The 24857-nt window shown below is 51.4% G+C and overlaps 2 protein-coding genes and 1 pseudogene across 2 annotated transcripts in view; 2 read left to right on the top strand and 1 right to left on the bottom strand.

Moving 5' to 3' along the window:
• Positions 1-24857, top strand: part of LOC131482177 (ret finger protein-like 4A) — a 167743-nt gene that overhangs the window by 9552 nt on the left and 133334 nt on the right. The gene's annotated exons all lie outside the window — the stretch shown is intronic.
• On the top strand, positions 474-7315 carry LOC131482235 (zinc finger protein 548-like). The gene is given in 4 exon segments (XM_058674804.1): positions 474-488; positions 2881-3007; positions 5777-5881; positions 5884-7315. Coding segments are annotated over 4 exon segments (1557 nt in total). The 3' UTR covers positions 7194-7315.
• Positions 23979-24454, bottom strand: LOC105942437 (small ribosomal subunit protein eS24-like; annotated as a pseudogene).

A 24857-nucleotide genomic window follows, 5' to 3' on the forward strand; every position in this document is an offset into this window, starting at 1 on the left:
TATTTATTTTTATTGCAAAGTCAGGTATATAGAGAGGAGAGACAGGAAGATCTGTCTGATGATTCACTCCCCAAGTGACTGCAATGGCTGGAACTGGATCAGGAGCCTGGAGCTCTTCCGGGTGGGTGTCACCTTTAAGAGACCAAGGCTTGTCTTTTTTTCCCCCCGAGTGTTGGGAACTTCATTTCCCTGATCCCTCGCGATGGCTCTCTGCAGATTGGCAAGACGTGCACCAAGAGCCTGGGAACTACATAACCCAGAATCCTTGGCGTGTGCGGGCCGTTGAGGGCGGGGCTTCCGGCAGCTCCTCCCATGGGCGGTCGTTGGTCCCTCATTTCTTGGGCTTTTGACCAGCAGAGCGCGTGGTTGTCGCCTAGGCGACCAACGAGCGGACTTAGCTGTGGGAGTTGGGGACGCCGTTGTCCCGCCGTTGGCTGCGGTTCTCCCCTGCTTGGTCGGCGGAGGCCGCCCCGATGGGCTCCACTCGGGTGGGTGCCGGTCTGTGGTCCTCCCGACCTGACCACCGTGTCCGGGTGCTGGCCCTCCTGCGGAAGCGCGCCTGTGGGGTCCCTGCTACCTGGGCGAGAAGGGCCTTGTAGGCTGGCCGCGAGGGTTAGGGGCTCCGGGCGTGGGAGACCTGGTCAGCAGGAGTGGTTGGCGTCCTCGGGGTCCAGCTGAGCTGCTGGTGGACGCTGGCTGTCCTGGAGGAGGGACAGGCGCCTGCGAAGGAGGTGGGGAGCCTGTGGAGGAGACCCCACGGCGAGCCAGGCATGTCGGAGTGGTGATAGCAGATGGAAGGTGTAGTGAGGGGCTGGGTGGATCTCAGCGATGAATCAAGTCTTTGGTTTCATTAACATCCTTTTTAAAAGATTTATTTTTATTGGACAGAGAGGAAGCTCTTTTTTTTTTTTTTAAGATTAATTTATCTCCATTGGAAAGGCAGATACACAGAAAGGAGAGACAGGAAGGTCTTCCATCTGATGGTTCACTCCCATGTGACCTCAACGGTGCTGTGCCAGTCCGAACCCAGGAGCTCTTCCAGGTCTCCCACGCAGGTGCAGGGTCCCAAGCCTTTGTACAGTCCTCAACTGTTTTTCCAGGCCACAAGCAGGGAACTGGATGGGAAGCAGGGCTACTGGGATTAGAACTGGTGCCCATATGGGATCCCAGCACGTTCAAGGGGATGACTTTAACAGCTCTGTTATCTCACCGGGCCCAGAGAGTAAGATCTTCCATCTTCTGATTCACTCCCCAAGCAGCGGGAGTTGAGCCAGTCTGCAGCCAGGAGCCTGGAGCCTCTCTGGGGTCTCCCACACCGATGCAGGGTCCCAAGCCTTTGTACAGTCCTCAACTGTTTTTCCAGGCCACAAGCAGGGAACTGGATGGGAAGCAGGGCCGCCGGGATTAGAACCGGTGCCCATTGGGATCCCGGTGCATTCAAGACAAGGACCTTAGCCACTAGGCTATTGTGCCAGGCCCAGTTTTATAAAGATCTAACCCATGCTGAGCAGTAGGTGTCAGATGCAAATTGTGGTCCAGCTTCTGGCCATGATAGTTCTCAGATGTCTCAAAGTGAAGACGTTTGCAGCCGCAGGAGGAGGGCTGGCTTGGAGATAGCAGTGGAGTGGAGTGTGTACGCTGTACCAGGTCTTGGGTCCCTCCCTTGAGCCATCTTGTACCTCCCAGGACAAGCGTGTGCAGGACAGTGGATAGAAAACAGAGCAGCTGGTCGTTGAGCTGTGCAGTCTGTAGGGGATGCAGGCCCCCAAGTGTGGACCTACCTCGGTAGGAAATTCCTAAGGTTCTCCTTCAAGATGGTGCTGTGGCGAGCAGCTGAGCTTGACAGCTTTTGGGACAGGGGTGGCAATCAGAAGTGAGACAGCAAAGCGTCTCTGAGGTCCTCATGTAGGTTTGAGTGGCTGACTGGACTGAGCAAAAGAGCCGGGTTTGGGAGACCTTTGAAGCAGGGTTTGGGGTTCCCCTGGCCCTCCAGGATGTCGAGGCTGAGTTGGGTGCTGAAGGTGTGTGTCGTGACCTGGTTGCTGTGTAGCCTGCTCTGTTAGGAGGTAGGAGGAATCACTGGGCTGCGAGCCAGGAGGTGTTAGTGACACAGTTGAAGTAATAGCTCTGTACAGGTGACGGGGTGTGACAGGATGGCCATTGAGGCTGCCGCTCGGCACCTGAGAGAGATCAGTGGGTCTGTGTTTGGTTGTCAGGGAAATTGGCTGCTGAAGCAGACCCACAGTGTAAATGGTGCTTCTCTGCTTCCTTCGCCACCTGTTTGTGTGTGCCACACACGGTGGTCAGTGGACATGAGAGGAAGGGTACCGTTGCCATCAGGACCTCTTCTCCTCCCCCTGAGAAGGTGTGCAGTAAGTTGAGCAAGGTGTCAATGGGGAGGAGGAAGAGTGGCGGTGCTTTCAAGTAGGGGTAAGACTACGGGGAGAGGCAAGTGCCGGGCAAAGAGGGCTGTTCGCAAGGACAGTGCCACCACATAGTGCGCTGCCACGTGGTGCGGCAGTCAGCGACAGGGGACAAGGGTTAGCTTCGGACACAGCCTTTCTGGGGGTTCCCAAGGGAAGTGCAAGGCAGGCAGGTGACCAGCGTAGGTCCAGTTTGTGTAAACAGCTCCAGCAAACCTAGGGCACAGGGCTGTTACTAACGTCTGGTCCCCGGCTGTGGATTGATGTCGGGCAAGGGAATTAACTACTAGTTTAGTGTGTGAGTTGGACGAGAAGGTTGTGGATAGCAGGGGAGGTGTAAACAAATCTGCCTGTTTGGCCCCCAAGAGTAGTGCACGCCAAATAGGTAAATGTAAAAGCTAAGAAAACAAAGTTGGAGAAGAAGCTGCCTCTCTGTTGAGCTTTTCCATTTTGGCAGGGCTGTGTGGTCGTTGAGGATGCGGCCATGTATTTCTCCCAGGAGGAGTGGGAACAGCTCAGTGAAGCTCAGAGGTTTCTGTACTGCAATGTGATGTTGGAGAGTCTGACACTTTTTCCCTCACAAAGTAAGGTCCTTGGAGCCGCTGGGACCTCTGGCCAGAAGCCTTTCTGCCTTTGACACAAGGACGGCTCAGTCTTCTCCAGTAAACCCTGGGTGCCACTCGCTTTCCTTATGCCTGCTCTGTGGGAGCCAGCTGGGTGCTGTGCTCCGTGCCTGTCTCCTGACAACAGGCCCCAGCCCCTGCCCCATCCCATGCTGCCCCTGGGCGATGAGGCTTCACAGGTGGAAATGGAGATCGTCCGCGATCTTGCTGGTCCAGGTCAGGTGGCCCTGTCCAGTGCAGGTTGTCTTTCTCTTGCTGGTGTCCTTCCTGTGCCAGGAATTTCAGTCCCCTGGTGATAGTTTGGGGGAGTCTACAAGACTCTTCTTTGACTAAAATATTTTTGGAATATGAGGTGCCTTGGGAAGGATTTGGGGGAGCACTCCACTCCCCCTCCTTGCCTTCCCCATTGGACAGGCTGTCTGTCACATTCCTTAATTTTGTCACTTTAAGAAACGGGAGGGCCTGGCACAATAGCCTAATGGCTAAAGCCCTTGCCTGCATGTGCCAGGATCCCATATGGGTGCCAGTTTGTATCCTAGCTGTGTCACGTCCCTGCTGGCTCCCTGCTTATAGCCTGGAAAAGCAGTTGAGGATGGCCCAGGGCTTGGGACGCTGCACCCACGTGGAAGCCATTGCGGCCACTTGGGGAGTGAACCAACAGATGAAAGATCTTTCTCTCTGTCTCTACCTCTGTAAATCTGACTTTGCAATAAAAGTCAGTAAATGTTAAAGAAAAAAAGGGGGTGGGGTGAACCAGCAAATGAAAGACTTCTCTGTCTCTCCTTGTCTCTCTGTAACTCTGCCTTTCAAAAAAAAAAAAAAAAAGAAAGAAAAAGAAGGAATGAAGAAGAAAAGAGGAAGAAGAGGGAGCGCTGGGAAGCCAAGGGTGCACGCGACCCCCGCAGCGGTGGTAGTGGCTTGGTGGGGGAGCCCTGAGGCTGTGCAGGGAGAGACTGGCACGTCAGAGCTGAGCTCAGGCTGCCCTGGGAAGCTGCCCTGTGTGTGCCTTTGTCTGATACCAGGCTCAGTGGCCACAGCTCGTTAACATTTTTACTGTGGCTTTCTGCCACTTCCTTTTGTCGCTTCTGTAACTTCTGTTCCCTTAATGGGCCCCTCCAGTCTCTGGCTTGAGCATTAGGTGTTGTGATGTCTGCACTTATCCCTGCATATGCCTTAACACCTGTTGCTGCACTTACATGTCTCTGGGTTTAGCCTTCTGTGCCTGCTCACCAGTAACTAGCAGCCAACGTCCTGTTGAAAGCCACTTGGAGGACCGGCTCCTCTTGCCTGCAGTATACCCTTCTCACATTTCCTTACCCATTTTCAGGGCTTCTCTCGATCAAAAGATTTTATTTATTTATCTGTTTTATTTAATTAATTAATTATTTATTTATTAAAGATTTATTTATTTTTATTACAAAGTCAGATATACAGAGAGGAGGAGAGACAGAGAGGAAGATCTTCCGTCCAAGGATTCACTCCCCAAGTGAGCCACAACGGCCAGTGCTGCACCGATCCAAAGCCAGGAACCTGGAACCCCTCCCAGGTCTCCCATGTGGGTGCAGGGTCCCAAGGCTTTGGGCCATCCTCGACAGCTTTCCCAGGCCACAAGCAGGGAGCTGGATGGGAAGTGGAGCTGCCGGGATTAGAACCGGCGCCCATATGGGATCCCGGCACGTTCAAGGCGAGGACTTTAGCCGCTAGGCCACGCTGCCGGGCCCTATTTATCTGTTTTAAAGATTTATTTATTTTTGTTTGAAAGGCAAAATTATAGAAAGAGGAGAGACCGAGCTCTTCCTTCTGCTAATTCATTCTCGAAATGGCTTCCGCAGCCATAGCTTGACCAGTTAGGATATCAGTGTCCAGCTATGTGTCCTGGTCCCTGGAGCCTCTAACCGAAACAAGCACAGTTGTTTCTGTTTTTACGATTTTAAGGCCCAGCGAAGTGGTAGCCTAGCAGTTAAACTCCTCACCTTGAACGCGCCAGGATCCCATGTGGGTGTCGGTTCTAATCCTGGCAGCTCCACTTCCCATCCAGCTCCCTGCCTGTGGCCTGGGAGGGCAGTCGAGGACGGCCCAAAGCCTTGGGAACTTACACCTGCGTGGGAGACCTGGAGGAAGTTCTTGGCTCCTAGCTCCTGGCTCCTGGCTTCTGATCGGCACAGCACCAGCCGTTGCAGTCACTTGGGGAGTGAATCATGGAACGGAAGATCTTCCTCTCTGTCTCTCCTCCTCTGTGTATATCTGACTTTCCAATGGAGATAAATCACTCTTTAAAAAGATTTTAAAATGTATTTGAAAGGCAGGATTAGAAAGAGAGAGAGATCTTTCCTCCGTTGGTTCTCTCTCCAATGGCTGCAGTGGCTAGGGCTGAGCCATGTAGGGGTCAGGAGCTCCTGGGTTTCCCATGTTTTGCAGTGGTCCAACCTCTTGAGTCATCCTCCTCTGCTTTCCTGCATTAGCAGGAAGCTTGATCAGAAGTGGTGCAGTCAGGACAAACTGTCTAGATCGGTTGCCAGCATTGCAGAGTCTGTCCCAGAAACAGCCCCTAGGGTTCTCTCATTCAGGAAGCTGGAGAGGCCTGGCTGTGGATAGCAGGCCTTCCTTTCACTGGCCTCAGTGTCTGGTCGATGGCTTATTTCTGGATTTGTGATAGGTACTTAAATGAGACTTTCCACTCCACCCCTACGAAAGTTAACACATACTTCATCAACGTTTCTGTTTGTACAGATTATTGGCACAGAGTTGAGAATGAGGAGGCTCCTTCTGAGCAGGATGTTCCTGTAAGAGTGTCACAGGTCGTGACTCCAAAGCCAGGCTTGTCCACCCGGAAGGCCTACCAGGCAAGATGTGTGAGCACAGTAGAAAGCAAACTGAAGAAAAGCCACAGCTTTGTGAGGCAGAGCTTCACCTGCACCTAGAGCACCCTGGAGAGAATCTTCCCGGATGCGATGACTGGGACACTTCATTGTTGAGGAGCCATGATGGAGTTCCTGTGGCAGAGAGGCCCCTCACGAGCAGGGATGGCTGGAAGGACTTGCCGGCCACGTCAGCCCTGGCCGAGCACCAGCACCCTCCTGGATGGAGGCCATCCCGGGAGCCTGAGGGCAGCACAGCCTTTCAAGCTGGGAGAGTCAATCTTAAGTGCAGCCAATGTGGGAAAGTCTTCAGGTACAAACATTCGCTTGTTGGCCATCAGAAAACTCATGCAGGAGAAGAGCCCTGTGAGTGCGGCAAGTATGGAAGATCTTTCAGGTGCAGTGCTAACTTCATGAAACATCAGAGAATTCACAGTGGAGAAAAAAGTTATGAATGCAGAGAATGTGAAAAGTCCTTTTTGTACAACTACCGACTTAAGAGGTGTAGGAGAGTGCATACTGGGGAAAGGCCCTATGAGTGTGACCTGTATGGGAAACTTTTCAGGTATAGCTCCACATCGTTCAGCCGTCAGTGGGTTCACACTGGAGAAAGGCTCTGTGGGTGCAGCGAGTGCAGGAGATTCATGGACAGCTCCACTCTCATGAAACAGCGAGTGCACACTGGCGAAAGGCCTTGCAAGTGTAGTGAGTGTGGGAAGTTTTTCAGATACGGTTCCACACTCAGACACCAGAGAATTCCCACTGGAGAAGGGCCTTTCGAGTGCAGCCTTTGTGAGGAATTATTTAGGTACATCTCAAAGCTCCTCAAACACTGGAAAAGTGACAATGGAGAAAGGCCTTGCATGTGTAGTAATTGTGGGAAATCTTTTAGGTACCACTGCAGACTCCTTAGACATCAGCAGGTGCACACAGGCGAAAGGCCTTCCCAGTGCAGTGCGTGTGGAAAGTTCTTTCGGTGCAACACCTGCCTGCTCAAGCGTTGGAGAAGCCACACTGGAGAAAGGCCGCACGAGTGTCACGACTGTGAGAAAGCCTTTAGGCACAAGCATATAGCTGATGAACACCAGGACGTGCACACTGGAGAAGGGCCGTACGAGTGCAGTGAGTGTGGGAAGGCCTTCGTTAGAAAGTCCCACCTGGCTCAACACGAGAAAATCCACCGTGTCCAGGAATGGCTGATGTGCTCTGTGAATGTGGGCGATGCTTTAAATGTAAATCCAGACCCGTTACACCTCAGAGACTTCACAGAGGAGAAAATTTGCCATTAACCATTTTAATTGAACCATTCAGAAATGTTACGTAAGTTCATACTCTTATGCAGCTAATTTGCAGAATCTTCATCTTGCAAAGTAGACTATCTTGATTAAAACAAATACTTTATTTCCTCTGATTGCTGTGTTTGTGTACTCTGTACATAATTTGGACACCTGTAGATTATGTAAGTGGAAACAGTGTATTTTTGTGAATGACTTGTTGGTCTTGGGAAGACTTCCCAGGGTCACTCATGTATTGTATGTCAGAATGTCTTCGTTTTGTTGGTGAGATATTCCTGTGTGTGTGTGTGTGTGTGCGCGCGCGCGCACATGTGCATCACAGTTTTAATGCATCAGTGGGTATTTGGGTTACTTCTGTCCTTTGGCAGATATTGGGGATAGTACTCTGATAATGAGTATGCCAACATTACTCCTGGCCATTTGCCCCACAGTACCACCCAGAGGTGGGAGTGCTGGGTTGCACAAGCCGTTAGCATCAGCGCAGGGGTCCCCTGAGGAGTCCTGTTTGAAATGGACCCGCCTGTGGTTTGTTGCTGCATCTGAGAATTCAGGAGAGAGACCCGGTGGTTATTATTCGTGTTATTGGGTGCTCTTGGGGGAGCCCTGAGCCAGATCTCTGCTTTTAATCCACAGTGCAGTGTTCCTTCAAGGATTTTTAATTGCACTTTAATGAAAGTTATTTTAGAACTATGTATTTGAAAGCAGGCAAGTACACTAAGATTCTTGCTGCAGGTGCCTGCAGTGGCCGAGTGTACAGCAATGCCAGGAACCAGGAACCCTGGGAAGGTCTCCCGTGTGAGTAGCAGGAGGCCAGCAGGCTGAACTGTCGGTGTGGCCTGCCAGCGTCTGCATCAGGAGGAAGCTTGAGGTAGTTCTCGAACACGGGCCTGTGTAGCTGGGCTGCTGCTGTCCTTCCCACGGGGTTAAGTGCCCACCTCTTGGGAGGAAGACACAGCAAGCAGACACCCATAAAAGCCCAGCGAGGCAGCTCTGCCAAGCCCCTCACACTTCCTAACCCCAGCTTTCTATGACTAGATGTGAATGTTTCAGATACAGGGCCTGGTGGCTAAAGTCCTTGCCTTGTTTGTGCTGGGATCCCATATGGAAGCTGGTTCTAATCCCAGCGTCCCTGCTTCCCATCCAGCTCCCTGCTCGCAGCCTGGGAAAGAGGTAGAGGACGGCCCAAGGCCTTGGGACTCTGCACCCGTGTGGGAGACCTGGAGAAAGTTCCTGGCTCCTGGCTTCGGACTGACTCCCAGCCATTGAGGCCACTTGGGGAGTGAATCAGTGGAAGGAATATCTTCCTCTGTCTCTCCTCCTCTTTGTATATCTGATCAATAAAAATAAGTACATCTTGGGGGCCCGGCGGCGTGGCCTAGGGGCTAAAGTCCTCGCCTTGAACACGCCAGGATCCCATATGAACGCCGCTTCTAATCCCAGCAGCTCCACTTCCCATCCAGCTCCCTGCTTGTGGCCTGGGAAAGCAGTCGAGGATGGCCCAATGCTTTGGGACCCTGCACCCACATGGGAGACTCGGAAAAGGTTCCAGGTTCCCGACTTCAGATCAACGCAGCACCGGCTGTGCTCACTTGGGGAGTGAATCATCGGACAGAAGATCTTCCTCTCTGTCTCTCCTCCTCTGTATATCTGACTTTGTAATAAAAATAAATCTTAAAAAAACCTAGTACATCTTAAAAGAAAGTCCTTATACTTTATATAAATATTTACATGTGTGTGTATATTCTCAGCTGTCCAGTATTAGCACAGGTAGATAGAGTATGTTTAAGGCACTGAAAACATTCTCTTCTAAATATTGTTTCCACTCATGAGCAGGAACAGAAGTCTTTGAGAAGTATGGTGACTTGAGCTGTTAAATACTGTTGTACAGAAGGAGGTAAGAATGTAGGTATTAAGCCCAGTGTAATGGCCTGGAGACTAAATGCTCACCTTGGATTCACCGGGATCCCATGTGGGCACCAGTTCATATGCCAGCTGCTCCATTTCTCATCCAGCTCTCTGACTGTGGCCTGGGAAGGCAATCAAGGATGGCTCAAAGCCTTGGAACCTTGCACCTGTGTGGGAGACCCGGAAGAAGCTTGGCTCTTGACTTTGGATTGGCTCAGCTCCAACTGTTGTGCTCACTTGGGGAGTGCATCAGCACATGAAAGATCTTTTTCTCTGGCTCTCCTCTTCTTGTATTTCTGACTTTACAATAAAAATAATAAGTGTTGGGCCCAATGTGATAGCCTAGCAGTTAAGGTCCTCGCCTTGAACGTGCCAGGATCCCATTTGGGCACCGATTCTAATCCCGGCAGCTCCACTTCCCATCCAGCTCCCTGCCTGTGGCCTGGGAAAGCTGTCGAGGACGGCCCAAATCCTTGGGAACTTAACACCCACATGGGAGACTCGGAAAGAAGTTCCTGGCTCCTGGCTTTGGATCGGCGCAGCACCGGCTGTTGCCCTCACTTGGGGAGTGAATCATGGAACGGAAGATCTTCCTCTCTGTCTCTCCTCCTCTCTGTATGTCTGACTTTCCAAGAAAAATAAATCTTTTAAAAAGTATTCAGATTTACCAGGCCTCAGCCTAAGAAACCTAGATAATGCAGGTTCACTTGGCAACACCAGCTCTTTGCAGCAGCTGTGGTCTGCTCGTGTTTGTCCCACACAGCAGCGGTGACCTTCCGGTCCAACCGCTGATTCTGAGCTGAAGGTAACAAACTATTTAACTCTTGTCTATCTGAGTGTCATTATGTCCTGACATCAAAAGAAGTGTTAAGTGTCGCACACCCAGAAGGGTCTCGTGAGCACCAATAAAGTCACATTGGATAAAGATTCTAGGAGTTGAGTGCAGGCAGTGTGCACTTGGCTTGTTCAGCGAAGTTTGGGAGTGAACTTACTGAGGGGGGTGTGAGCTAGAAGCAAGTCTCACCTCAGAATCCAAGTATCCACAATATACAGGTTCGTGGCATGGATTACATAAATGTGGAAATATTCATGAATCATGTTGCAATTTTAGATTTACTATGGTCTTTGCCAGAGTCACATCTCTCTTATTTTTTAAGACTTATTTATTTTTATTGAAAACATAGATTTACAGAGAAAGAGACAGAGAGAAATACCTTCCATTTACTAATTGACTCCCCACATGGCTGTAATGACTGCAGTTGAGCCCATCTGGAGCCTGAAAGTTGTTCTGGGTCTCCCATGTGGGTGCAGGGTCCCAAGACTGGGCCGTCTCCTACTGCTTTCCCAGGCCACAGGCAGGGAGCAGGCTTGTGGAAACACAAGGATACATGGGCGGCTCGAAGAACAAGAATCAGTGCCCGTATGGGATCCCTACGCTTGTAAGATAAGGATTTAGCCGTTGAGCCATCATGTCATTCTTTCGGAGGTTACTCTTTATTTAAAGTTACTGTCAGACAGAATGCCGTGTGAGGCTGCCATCAGCCTGCCACATCTCTGGATACCGGGCGCATCGAGAGGCCGTGCTGAGTGAGTGACCTTTACCATCCGGGTTTGCCTGAGCACCCCCGGAAAGCAGCAGGTCCCACAGTGTGACAGCATGATGATGTGATGCATATGTTTTCCCTAGAATAATTTTTGGTTGTCTGTGTCTTCTGAAAAATATGTTTTGTTTCAGTAGTCAATTTCCCCCCTAAACATTCCCATATTATTTTGCTTTCTGTGGAATCTATAGTGATGTCACTTCGCTTGTTCCTGATACCAGTAGTGTCTACACTTACATAATTTTCCCCTTTTCAAAAGATTTGTTTGAAAAATACAGTGCTGTAGAAGGAAAGCAGAGACTCTCCACTTGCTGGCTCACTCCCCACTTAGCAGCAGCAGACCAAAGTCAGGTGCCGGGAATTCCATCTAATGCCCACACGTAGAGACCAGGCGACGCAGGCCACCATCCTTTGCCTTCCTGGGGGTACCTAGTAGGGACTTGCATCAGAATTGAAGCAGGTTGGCATGAACCGACACCCAGTGGCACTGCAGGCAGTGGCTTAACCCATTGCACCATGAGCGTTGGTATTTCCTGTAATCGGATTGGCTGCAAATTATCAGACATAAGTATCTTCCTAAAGCAGTTGTATTGATTTATCTGTTTTGTCTGTAGTTGTTTTTCCCATTTTTACCTCTACTGCTAACCAGTAATTTTGTTGAATTTGAGTTTTCTCCTTTTGCTTTTTTCCGGCATTTAAAAAGAATTTTTATTTGAGAGATAGACTTCGGGCCCAGCACAGTAGCCTAGTGGCTAAAGTCCTTGCCTTGCACACGCCAGGATCCCTTATGGGCACTGGTTCTTATACCTGTAGCCCTGCTTCCCTTCCAGCTCCCTGCTTGTGGCCTGGGAAAGCAGTTGAGGATGGCTCAAAGCCTTGGGACCCTGCACCTGCGCTGGAGACCCAGAAGAGGCTCCTGGCTCCTGATCGGCTTAGCTCTGGCCGTTGCAGCTGCTTGGGGTGTGAGTCAATGGATGGAAGATCTTCCTTCTGTCTCTCCTCCTCTCTGTATTATCTGATTTTCCAATAAAAAATAAATCTTTACAAAATAAATATATAAAAGACTGAAAATGGAAAAACTCATAGTTTCATGATTATAATCACCAGCATCCAAGAAAACCCCTGGAAATGTCCACCTGCTTGTATTTCCACGACTGTATAGCCCTCCTGTCTGTTTCTAGGATCAGTCTGTGACACCTACAGAATCTGTCAGGGCGTAATTTTGCTTTTGAGTTAAGTATAAACAGATATTGAAGCTTCGCTCTAAGCTATGAGTTCTTTCTGCATAATTTGCTTAGGAACTGCAGATATTTCTCTGCCAAGGAATACACTCAGCCAAAGCACAAATGAGTGAATTTCTGAGATTGAACAGCAAGGATGATAGTAATAATTATGGAGAAGAAGCCAGGTATGTTTTAGTACACACTGAACTGTTGTATAGACGGCCCATTTTAGGAAGGACAGAATGACAGTGGTTAGTGACTAGCAAGAGATGAGGGCGAGAGGTATCGGGATTTCCTCTAACCACGACGCTGGCCCGGGGTGCGGGCAGGGGAGTCTTGAGAATTTCTGCAAACCCTTCCTTCAAAGCCATGGTGATGGAACACGTGTGGGTGCCTTCAGGAGACTTCGATCCCCTGCGGTCTGCAGCAGTCTCCCTGACCACCTGTCATTTGAGGTGACATTCAGTGGCATCTGCCTCATGAACAAAATTGAGTGATCTTGGCGGGCACCAGTTCTTGTCAAGGGGCTGAATCTCCGGGGAACAGAGACACACATTTATGCTGCTTCCAGGCAGTCCAGAGTTGTCACAACAATTTCATGATGACTTTAGTCACACAAGTTATCTCAACATATAAACCAAGACAATAGCCTTACAAAAATTGGTATTCTGTTCTAGGAGGCCTTAAGCAGCAGCAGTATGGGTTATACTGACACTAGAGTTAGGGCTTTCCTCTCTATCTTAACGTCACCTGTTGAGAAATTTTTGTTGCTGACAGAGATCAATTCAGTTATCAATGAAACCCACAAAGTGAACAGAATCCTTAAGATCAAAGGTAGTCTAAGGATAAGGCTTTTTCTTTTTCTTTTTCAAAATCAGAAGACGATGCAGGAAATTTTAGGGCAGGTGTTTGAATCCTGGACAAATGCATCGCAAGTGTCACCAGGCCAACAGTGTCCAAGAAGACAAGCCTTCTCTCCAAACAGACCACAGAAGCAGACACATCATCCAGACCACAGTGGCATCATGCTTAGACCAGCTGGGAGCTCTCCCACCAGTGATCGGCTCTGGGCAAGGGAGGAGCACATCTGTCGGCCTTGCTAGGCATGCAGGGTGACTTATGCACAACATGCAACATTACTGCTGTGAGGACAGACTGGCTTCTGCTGGAGGCACTGGAAATAAGACGATTCCAACCAGGATCCTGGGCAAGTTAGAAAGTACTAGATAGGTCTGGAAAGCTGTCTCGACTAGTGGCAAGATAGGTCTGGAAAGCTGTCTCGACTAGTGGCACTCAAATCTCCAGGAGGATGGGGTAGGGAGGCAGAGTTTTACGGTGCAAGATTCAAATTCTGACTGGCGGCTAGATGGCTACTCCTAAAGGCCACTGTGGCAGCTCCTTTGTGGTGTCACCCACTAGGCTGAACAAGGAGATGGCATATTTCTGGCTCTCCTATGACCTTTCTACAGTGTGAACTTTCCAGTGCCGTATGAGGGAAGCCCTTTGCCGGAAGGCCTTCCCACATTCGCTGCACCTGTATGGTCTTTCTCCAGTGTGAATCCAGTGGTGCTGAACCAGGACGTGTTTATGACTAAAAGCTTTCCCACATTTGCTGCACACATAAGGCTTCTCACCATTGTGCACCCTTTGGTGTGCAATAAGGTCAGAACTTTGGCTAAAGAACTTCCCATATGCACTGCACTCATAAGGCCTTGCTCCAGTGTGAACACTCCAGTGTTTCATGAGTCTGCATTTGTGACCAAAGTATTTTCCACATTCACTGCATTCATAAGACCTTTCTCCAGTGTGGATACTCTCATGCTGAACGAGAGTAGATTTATGGCTGTAGGCTTTTCCACACTCACTGCACTTGTAAGGCCTTGCTCCAGTGTGTACTCTCTGGTGTACAATTAGGTTAGAGCTGTGGTTAAACACTTTCCCACATATGCCACACGCATAAGGCATCTCTCCAGTGTGAATTCGGTGGTGCTGAGCAAGGATGGGTTTACGGCTGAAGCTTTTCCCACATTCACCGCACTGGTAAGGCCTTTCTCCAGTGTGGACTCTCTTGTGCTGAACAAGTGAATCTTTGCGGCTGAAGCTTTTCCCACACTCACTGCATGTGTGACACCTCTGTCCACTGGGAAAGGCCTCCTGACATTTTGTGGTCCTGAGTAGTGGTGTCCACTCATGGCGCCGGGCAGGGTGCTGCACACTGTGGGAACTGGTTGGGAAGTCCCTACCGCCTTCTCCTTTCGTGGAAGTCCTCTGTGAGGCTTGGACAGGGCAGCTCTCTATCTCTCTCAGGGACTTCTCCCCAGTGTGCTGCTGTTTGTGCTGCTGAACGTTTGCACTAAGCCAGAATTGTCTCTCGTGTGATTTGCACGGCTCCTCCCCATGCTGTGTGTTATTGTGCTCATTCAATTCCAGAATGTCTTCCAGAACCATGCCACATATCTGGAGGTGCATGTCCTGTGTGGAAAAGCCACCCTTGGGAGTCCTGGTTGGTGACACTCCGGTGAAAATACCACATTCAAAATGTGTCTCATCATGCTCTGTTCCATACTTACAACCTGAAAGCAATGGAGTGTCTTCATGAGGTATCCGTGGACACAATGGGAGCCTCCCCGTGTGCGTGTGTGTGTGTGTGTGTGTGAGAGAGAGAGAGAGAGAGAGAGAGAGAGCGAGAGCGCGATACAGTGAACATCACAGTCATAGGACTGCTCTTCTGCGTCGGCCGCTATGCTGAGTAGCAGCTGGCACTTCAGAGTGACAGCCTGAGGCAGGCCTCACTTAGCAAGCAACGGAAACCCGGGCAGGAAGAGGTAGGGTCTCCAGTGATGTCCTTCCCCATGGGATTTCTTGGCTGCCAGAGACAGCTAAGATCTGTGCAGAAGGCTGTGTCCATACTCGGGGAAATCAGATTACCTCTGAGTGGATATCTAAAGACTGCTTGAAGTAGGGGCACATTTCCTGAAGCGCTAAATACAGATAATGTCAGAGAGCACTGCACAGGGAACAGTGCTGGGGGAGAAGTGTAGAGCAGCCAAGGGCCAAAGCTCAGAGCGTAAAAGACAAGTGTGTAAGAGGGAAGTAGACCCAGAAGTCTATCCTATGGCCTTGGAAATGAAACCACTGTGAGTACAGAGAGCTGATGGATAATTTGAACTCAGTCCTGATAGCACAGATTTCCTCAGCTCCCTCAGCAGGGTCACATATACCCACAGTTTGACTGTCAGTGGCTGGAGTCATGTCCACCCAGTCAGGAACCCACGGCTCTCTGCTCATCCCTAGGGATGTGGAATTGCCATGTCCTAGGGAAAAGAGAGGTCAGCTGAATGACCAGCGTTGGTCTGGGTGAACCATTCCACAGAAAGGTAAACTCCATAAGAAAAGTTGTCTCAGAATAGGATCACCCAGTTGTCCCCACAGACAGTGCCCATGCAGTGCTGGTGCCTGGAATTCCTTCCACGCGCAGGCCAAAGGGCGTGTCAGCCACAGGTAGGGCACGGAGTCTGGGCCCAGTGCATGGACAGAGGCGTTCAATCTGTGAACAGGAGAGACAACTGATCCACTAAACTGACCACAGGTGCCTGATCCCTTGATCCATCCCCGTGAACCCACGGGGCAGCAGGTGTTGGACCTGCTGAGGAACAGGAGGCAGTATACACACAGCCGAAGCCAGTGTCCATAGCACCTCCTCCAGGGAACTCAAAAAGGACTAGGCTGCCCTAGGAAAAGTGGGAAAGGAAACGTCTGCTCCAGGAGACCAGGATGGATGAGGGCCTTCCCCAGGAGACCAGGATGGATGAGGGCCTTACCCAGGAGACCGGGATGGATGAGGGCCTTACCCAGGAGACCGGGATGGATGAGGGCCTTCCCCAGGAGACCGGGATGGATGAGGGCCTTCCCCAGGAGACCGGGATGGACATGAGGGCCTTCCCCAGGAGACCGGGATGGATGAGGGCCTTCCCCAGGAGACCGGGATGGACATGAGGGCCTTCCCCAGGAGACCGGGATGGATGAGGGCCTTCCCCAGGAGACCGGGATGGACATGAGGGCCTTCCCCAGGAGACCGGGATGGATGAGGGCCTTCCCCAGGAGACCGGGATGGACATGAGGGCCTTCCCCAGGAGACCGGGATGGATGAGGGCCTTACCTAGTGAGACCAGGATGGATGAGCGCCTTCCCCAGGAGACCGGGATGGATGAGGGCCTTACCCAGTGAGACCGGGATGGATGAGGGCCTTACGCAGTAGACCGGGATGGACATGAGGGCCTTCCCCAGGAGACCGGGATGGATGAGGGCCTTCCCCAGGAGATCGGGATGGACATGAGGGCCTTACCCAGTAGACCAGGATGGACATGAGGGCCTTACCCAGGAGACGGGGATGGACATGAGGGCCTTACCCAGTGAGACCATAAGTGTGAAGTTCTCCAGCATCACGTCACAGTACAGGAGCCTCTGAGCCTCCTCAAGGATCTTCTATTCCTCCTGGGAGAAGGACACGAACACGTCCTCAAAGGTCACCTTCCCCTGCAGAATGGAGAGCCAAATATATCAGCAGTTTCTCTCCTGAGGAGTCTGCCCATTCTCCATGCGCCCACTCCTGCAGCCTTCCTCCCTAACTTCTCAGCTCAGACAAACCAGGACCAAATTCCCTGGGTGTCTGTTCCATTGCTGTGGTCCCAATGTTTGCTGTTTCCACCCACAGCAAGAGATGTGGGCAGAAAGGTGCCACCTGAGCTCTGAGCTGCCATACGGAGCCCCATCTACTGCTGTAATTCCCCATAGTTATTAATATCATCCTTACCAGACAACCCAAGCTGGCCTACTGTAAACAGCCAGGAACCCTCAGAACACAGTCCCAAGCATGCAGTTCTCTGGGTCTCAGCTATCTGAAGCTATGGCCCTCTCGCCCATCAGCTGCCTTCATTTTCACCTGTGGCTAACTCACTGCACTGCCACTGATGCAAGATTCTCTCCTCAACCCGGGCCTGCACATCATCTCATCATCTTCCACCTGCTGGGTGTATTCATTCCGAAACCCTGCAGAGAACTCCAGTCCCATGTGTCCAGAAATCCACATGACACCTCTACTCGGTACTCTATGGACTGTCACTCTTCCTATAGTCACAAACTTCTCAAATCCACACTGGAAACTTTTACCGCTGACTTGCCATCTTGAGCCATCTACCCTTCCACTTAGTAAGGGTGAAAAACCTTGGGGGGAAAGCTGATGAATTACCTCTTCTTTCTTCAGTCTCCCATACAGTCCATCTGCATTTTTCTAAGACTTTTTTTTTTTTTTGAAAGGCAAATTTACAGAGAGGAGAGGCAGATTCCCCACCTGCTGGTTCACTCTCCCAAGGGGCCGCAACGGCTGGAGCTGAGGCTCTGAAGCAGGGAACCTTACTGGGTCTCCCACGTGGGTGCAGGTCCCAAGGCTTTGGGCCACCCTCTGATGCTTTCCCAGGCCATAAGCAGGGAGCTATATTGGAAGTGGAGCATCCAAGACAAGAATCAGTGCCCATATAGGAAGCCTGTGTTTGCAGGCAGAGGATTAGCTAATTGAGCCATCACGTGAGTCCCCATATACATAGTCCATTTATTACCACCTATCTGGAATACTTAGTAGCCTCCGTTCTTTGTCTCCTGGTCTGCACCAGAATTCATCAGCTTCCTATCTAGTCTGTTCTGCATTTTGTATTTACAGGGAGCTACAATTGAAGTCAGATGACCCCCCTCATCAGGTCCCACTGCTCAGTCTTTCCCTCAACACCAACAGGAAGGTGGGCACAAAGGCACCATCTGGTCTCTACGTTGGCCCGTCTCTGCCAGCCCAATTCCCCGTGGTCCCTGACCTTCGGCACAGAAGCCCTCACTCCGCAGTCATTCGGGTAGGGCTCCAGCCCCTGCACTTGGTTCCTACCAGACACAGTGGAAACCTGAGGTTTCCTGAAAACCCCAGTCTCAACCTCACCGCCAAGTATGTGCTCGTGCTAGAACCTTACTCTGGAACAACCTCCCGACCTTATTCCTGGGGTTTGCAGGGTGTGAAACCCCCAGATAACAGACCTGCACTCAAAGACTCTATGCTTGAGGTTACCCTAGGGGTCTCGGGCCGCTTCTCCCCAAAAGTGTTCCACATAACACCCCAAGTGTGGAAAACTGGTGAGGGCATGAGCAGTCGCCCCTCACCTGTCCAGGGCCCAGAAATGCCTCAGAGCTCATGGGAACCTGTGGGAAGACGAGGCTGTGAGGTCTAAGAAATCATGAAGGAACCCAAAGTCTTGGGCCCATGTCTTCCTCCTGTGGAGTCAGAGTGGCCTGGGGCCAACTGGCTGCTCGGCTGAAGTCACTGGGGAAGAGTCTTCTGAACAGTAATTCTCCATCTTACTGTGTCCTACCGTCGCCATCAGCGTCTCCCTGAGCAGCACAGAAGACGGCGTTAAGCCATCTCTGATGGTTTCTGTTGAACACCTTCCTTGGCCCTCAGGGTGACTGCAGGGGTGGTGCCACCTCACACTCCTGACCCGGCGAGCCCCCGGGGTCTGCCGGATGCTCCAGCTGCGTCGCACCTCTGAGTCTTCGCCGGTTCTTCTTTCGGCAGTGTGGCTCCACAGTCCGTGGAGCCGGCTGCCCGCGAGGCTCTCCACTGTCCTCGCTTGCAGTCCCTCCAGGAGTCCCTCCCTAGAAGGTTTGAGAGTCGGCGCTGAGGTCGGGCCGAGGACCCGTGGAGCCGCACCCTCCTGCGAGTCCAGCAACTCGGAGGCAGGGCGACGTCCAACGGGGGGACCCCGACTCCGCTGTCCAGAGGCCGGCTCACTCGGGCAGCGGCGCTGCGGGGCTTCGATCTTGTCTCCGCGCAGGGTGGACGCCACCTCCTGTCACGATTTCCCTCTCCCACCACCTTCGTTTTCGCACTGCCTGCCAGAAACGATCTGACAGATTTATAGGGAAGTAAACAAGCTGTCAGTCCGCAGAGGCCAAGGGAACTCCCGCCTCCCAGGTCCTCTGCCGGAAAGGAATCCTCGGGTCTAGCGCCGCCGAAACTCCTGGGTGATGCAGTTCCCACGGCTTTCGTGGTGCGTGTCCCTCTCCAGAGAGAGCTGAACCAAGAGTTGAGGATGCCTGGAGATAGGCTCTAAGCTGCCGTCACTGTTTAGCCATGTAGTGTTTCTGTCTTCCTTCGGCAGGGCAGAGAATGCTCTTACACAAGACCCACCTTATGTTACTGTGGCTCAGACCTCTACAGCTGGAAGCTAACAAATACTGCTGTGAGACGCAGAAGGACTTACCTGAGCACCCCACTCAAATTTGTGTCCTCCCGCAATGCTGTATTTTAACGATTTCCAATCCAATAAGCAGCCCAAGGTTCCCAGAGGGGTGGTGCCTACCCTATGGGTGTCATAAACAAGTGCAAGCGTACCCAAGGCAAATGGCAGATTCATAATTCAGCATTAATCTAACACACAAAACTTTTCACATAATTCAAGCAACACAGCTAAAGATGTAAAAACAGTAAGTAAATTATACATTGCTAAATCACAGTTTTAACAATGTCAAGAGTGGCTGGTAAAGTCACAAGCAGAGAAAGGTGCTGTGGTAACGTGGGTTTAGCCCCTGATTGGAAAGCCTGCATCCCAATTGGAGGGCTGGTAAAGTCCTGTGTGAAAGGGGGGTGGGGGTGGGCAGAAGGAGAACGACTGAGAATGAATCTTGTGTCTGCGGGTTTGCCCCCACATGCATGCCGCAGGCCGGACTGGGAGCAGGCTGAGCGCTGGAGCTGAACTCAGTCCCCATCTCTCACGTAGGTAGCAGGGACACAAGTACTTATCATGGCCCGCTGCCTCCCAGGAGGCTGGGTAGGAGGTGGAGTAGCTGCGGCTTGTGCAGGCACTCCACTGTGGGATGTGGGTGTCCTAGCTGGCCACCGACCTCCTGCACCATTTGCCTGTCCCTGTTCTGTTCTTGATTAGAATTTCTTATTGTAGTACTTCAAGATTCTATTTTTAAATTTTTTTTAAAGATTTATTTATTTTTATTACAAAGTCAGATATACAGAGAGGAGGAGAGACAGAGAGGAAGATCTTCTGTCCGATGATTCACTCCCCAAGTGAGCCGCTGGAATCTCTTCCAAGTCTCCCACGTGGGTGCAGGGTCCCAATGCATTGGACCGTCCTCAACTGCTTTCCCAGGTCACAAGCAGGGAGCTGGATGCGAAGTGGAGCTGCCGGGATTAGAACCGGCGCCCATATGGGATCCCGGGGCATTCAAGGCGAGGACTTTTGCTGCTAGGCCACACCACTGGGCCCCTATTTTTAAATTTTTTAAGGATTTATTTAGTTTTATTGGAAAGGCAGATATATACAGAGAAGGAGAGACAGAGAGGAAGATCTTCCATCCAATGATTCACTCCCCAAGTGAGCCGCAACGGGCCGGAACTGAACCGATCCAAAGCCAGGAGCCTGGAGCTTCTTCCAAATCTCCCACGCAGGTGCAGGGTCCCAAGGCTTTGGGCCGTCCTTGACTGCTTTCCCAGGCCACAAGCAGGGAGCTGGATGGGAAGCGGAACTGCCAGGATTAGAACCGACACCCATATGGGATCCTGGCGCATGCAAGGTGAGGACTTTAGCCGCTAGGCCACCACACAGGGCCCTATTTTTGCATTTATTTGCCAGAGACAGAGACCCTGTCCACTTACCTGCTCCCCAAATGCCTGTATTAGCCAGGGGTGGATTGGGACTGGGGGTGGGGACACATCACAGCCCAGGACACAGAATTCTCTGCCTTCTCTTCCTCCTCTCCTCTTCTGTTCTACCTCCCTCTCTCCTTCTCTGTCCGGTCCCCCCTTTCCTCCTGTCCTCTCCAGAGGCATGAACAGGCCTTTTGGTTGCCAAGATCTTCCCTCACCTGCTGCAAACATGGGGACGGGAGAATGCAGGACTGAGTGCACATGCCCACCTGCACCCCGTCTACAGTGGCAAGCAGCACAGTACGCCACTGTGTTCTGTGACAACAACATGCCTGTGGTCTCCACAGGGCATAATGAAAGGCGGTGTCAAACGCAGGCAGGCAGGGGCAAGTGGCCCATCAGCTAAAAACTTGGGCTCTAGGAGCTTCTGCCAGTCAGTTTTGTTTCTAAGATTTATTCATTTATTTACTTACTTGAAAGAGTCATCAAGAGAGAGGCAGACCAATAAAAGACAGAGATCTGTTTGTGAGTTTACTCCCCAAGCAGCCGCAGCCACATTGCTCACATGTTTAAGCGATATGGCATTTCTACCACGAGCCTGGGTCCTGACTCTGCAACTGAGAAAACGGACCATCTTGATTCTCCATGTGTTTTCAGAGCAGCCAGATAGTATGTATTAATACAAGTCAATGTCCTTACACCTGAGCGACGCTGATCTCCCGCGTCGTAAACGTGAGGGGTTGGAGTAGGGGAACAGCCCTCACCGTGTCTTTAAGTGTCAGTCCTGTAGGAACTGGACTGTGACATTACCTACTGTCCTCACCAGTCATTGAAGAGCATGGCACTCTACAGAGGAGGCTAGGCTGTGGAAGCATTCAGGGCGTGGACTCAGTCAAGCAGGTGGGGATCTAAACTGTTCCAAACCCATGAAAGTGCCTTTGGGGGAGGGGGCGCTTCAGAGTGGATTATAAGCAAAGTATGAGAAGAGTTTAAGAGTGTCAGTCAAGGAGGCAAGGAGAATCGTCCATCAAGGGTCCTGTCTGATGACACCAGTGCACCTGGGTGATGGATCTGGGCGAAGCTGAAGGAGCAGCAGAAGAGGGAGTTTTAAAAACATACACGACTGCTATTTGGCACAGAAGTTAAGATGGTGCTTGGGATAACCGCATCAGGTACTGGAGTCTGGGTCTAACTTCTAGCTGTGCTTCTGATGACAACTTACTGTTGTTGTGGGCCCTGGGCAGTAGTACCTGACGGCCAAGCACGTGGGAGACATGGAATGAGTTCAAGGCTTCTGGCTTCAGCCTGGCCCAGCCCTCGCTATTACACACATTTGATGCATGACCTAGCGGGTGCAAGATCACTCTCTTTTTCAAATAAATACATAAATTAAAACAATTTTTAAAAAGATTTATTTTTGTTTTCATTGGAAAGGCAAATATACAGAGAGGAGGAGGGACAGGAAGATCTTCGGCCGATGATTCACTCCCCAAGTGAGCGCAACGGTGGAGCCGATCTGAAGCCAGAAGCCAGGAGCTTCTTCTGGGTCTCCCACACGGGTGCAGGGTCCCAAGGCTTTGGGCCGTCCTCTGCTGTTTTCCCAGGCCACAAGCAGGGAGCTGGATAGGAATTAGAGCCGCTGGGATTAGAACCGGCACCAACATGGGATCCTGGCGCTTTCAAGGGCCCCAAATAAAATTTTTAAAATTTACTACCGATAGTATCCACTACCTGCAGGAAGAGTCTCTGAAATAAACTGAGCAAACAGCCCCTCTCCATTCGTTTTTGCTGGGCTTATACTGGGAACCCTTAGGCTACAGCCTAACAGTAAGTTTCCTGTTCCCAGCCAGATGCCGAGAAAAACTACACTACCCAGAAGGCAGTGGGGCAGAGGCGTCCTCCGAGCCAGAGCGTCACCGGAGCAGGCCGTCACTTCCGGCGCCGTAGCTTGGGGCTGGTGTTTTCCTGTCCGGGGACCTGAGCTACGAAGGGGTAACCGGGAGGATGCTGTCCAGCTCCGCAGCTGGACGTGAGGGAGGGTTCCGGTCGAGCCTGTCTGCTCTCGGCCCGGTGGCGGCGCGGGTTAGTGGACTCTGCCCTCGCCCTCCCAGGGGTTCCGGGGGACGGCATGTCCGTGGGCCTGCTCCCAGCCGTCTGCTTGCGGCCTCTGAGCGGCCCGGGGCTGGAATCCAGGCCGGGAGGTCCCACAGAAGTGTCGCTCCTGCAGGAGTCGCATCCTTGTGCCTCCCGGCTCCCGGTTTCCGCAAAGGTCAGGGTTGGTCGGGAGGGAGAGACTGGTGCGGTTAGAACCTCGGCTGTAATGGGGCACAAAGGCTGGCATGGCGGGCTTCGGAGTTTATTGCTCAGTGTGGAGCGAGTGGATGTTTTCTCACTTAGCGCATTTCGTTGCTGGTGAAAAGTGAGTGTCTTGGGGTGGTGAGAGTGCAGGAGTGTAAAGTGGGCCAGCCTTGAGCCAGCACCTGCCCGCTCCCTCCCGGCCCCTGCCTCCCCTCTGCAGGCGTTCTCGGTGGCCTTATCCGGGCTGACCATGCTCGCTTCAGCCTCTTGTGCTGTGTTCTTGTGTTCTGAGTCTGGGTCATCTGACATTGTCTTGATCCTTTAAAATTTTTTTTTTGTTTATTTGGACTGTCTTTCTTGCCATGGCACTAGCCTGGCTTGATTATACTCACTGAATGGATGGCCCAGGTTGGCATGTCGCCTGGCAGTTCAGACACGAATGAAACTGCCCGTGTCCCATTTTGGAGTTCCCAGGGCTGCATCCTGACTGCAGCTTCCTGCCAGTCCAGGTCCTGGGCGGCAGTGCCTGCCAGCAGTGCTCCCGCATGCGAGGTTTGGATGAAGTTCATTATGTTCTGTGTTTGCGTTGGCCTAGTCCTGGCGTTGCTGCATTTGGAAGTGTGTGTGCACTCCTCTCTTCCCGTCTCAAATTAATGTGTTGAAAAATAAGGTGTTGGTGATAGATAGTTCTCTCTTAGGGGCGGCCATCACATTTAGAATAAATCCAGTCCCCTTTTCCACCATCATGACCCGGCAGGCTGCGTTTGATTAGGCCTTCCCCGCCTCCCCATCTTCCGGCTCCATTTCCTCTTGCTCGCTGCGCCCAGTCGGGGATGGTGCCCTTGCCAAGCTTCCACGGGCTTTGCTCTGGTTCTGTAGGATGAGATGCTTACCAGGTGTCTGCAGCGGTGCTTTCCTCAGCCCTCAGCATAAACACACCTCTCGACTCTTCTGCTTTTAGCTGAAGGACCTAGTGACTCCATCTTCCACCCTCTGGCAAGCATCGTTGTAAGGTGTTTTACTGGTTGTTCAAGTTCTGCTACCTCCTTTTTTTTTAGTTTTTAGTTTTTTGCAGTTTATTAATTCCCATGAAAAACTCGCAAATCCCCACGATAGCCACTGCAGAATCTTCACTGCTTTGGCTCTTCTCCAGTCTCCAGCTCGCTTTTTGCCAGTTGGCCTTGGCGGTTCCCTGGACCTTCACCCTGTATCGTTCCTTCTGCTGTTTCCTTGGGGTGTTTCTTCTCATACAGACCAGGTCTTGCAAGTCTGTGTTTGGGTTCATTTTTCTTGGCGTAATCCAAGGAACCTCGAATCATGCCAAAGCCTGATGTCTTGCTACCACCGAAGTGGGTTTGAAATCCAAACACAAAGATGCCATTGGGAGTGATCTTGTACATTTTGGCTAGCTCCTCCCGGCTCTCTGTCTTAGGCACAGTCACCTTCCCAGGATGGAGAACATCAGGGACCATTTGTTTCTTCTGAGATAGTTGTGAGCGCCCTGGTCCAGACAGTTACCATGTCATTCATGACGGCAGTAGAGCCTCACGGAGCCAGGGAGGAGAAGAGCTCTGCTGCCTCTTCAGTGGGACTTGAACTTCCAAAGCTGTCTGAAGACCATGATATGGAGTGCTAATCTTTGCTTTGGAAGCTGAGGAAAGAGAAATAAAAGATGAAAACACACCAGGCAGTTGGTATTCTAGGCACTTCATTGGTGCCTATGAGTGTTTTCTCAATATTCAGCTGGCAAAAGGGGAATGATTAATGTGTTGATTTGGAACCTAAGGCCACAGGGCATTTGACTCAGGAGTTAAATCATTGGCCGTGACCGGAGTTGCTGGCTTGATCCCCAGCTTCACATTCATGCCAGGTGTGGAAGTGAGTGGTCCTAGCTCGAGGAGTCAGAGTCCCACCACCACTGTGAGCCCTGCGC

This window comes from Ochotona princeps, chromosome 16 (genome assembly GCF_030435755.1).
Source record: "Ochotona princeps isolate mOchPri1 chromosome 16, mOchPri1.hap1, whole genome shotgun sequence".
Taxonomy (NCBI): domain Eukaryota; kingdom Metazoa; phylum Chordata; class Mammalia; order Lagomorpha; family Ochotonidae; genus Ochotona; species Ochotona princeps.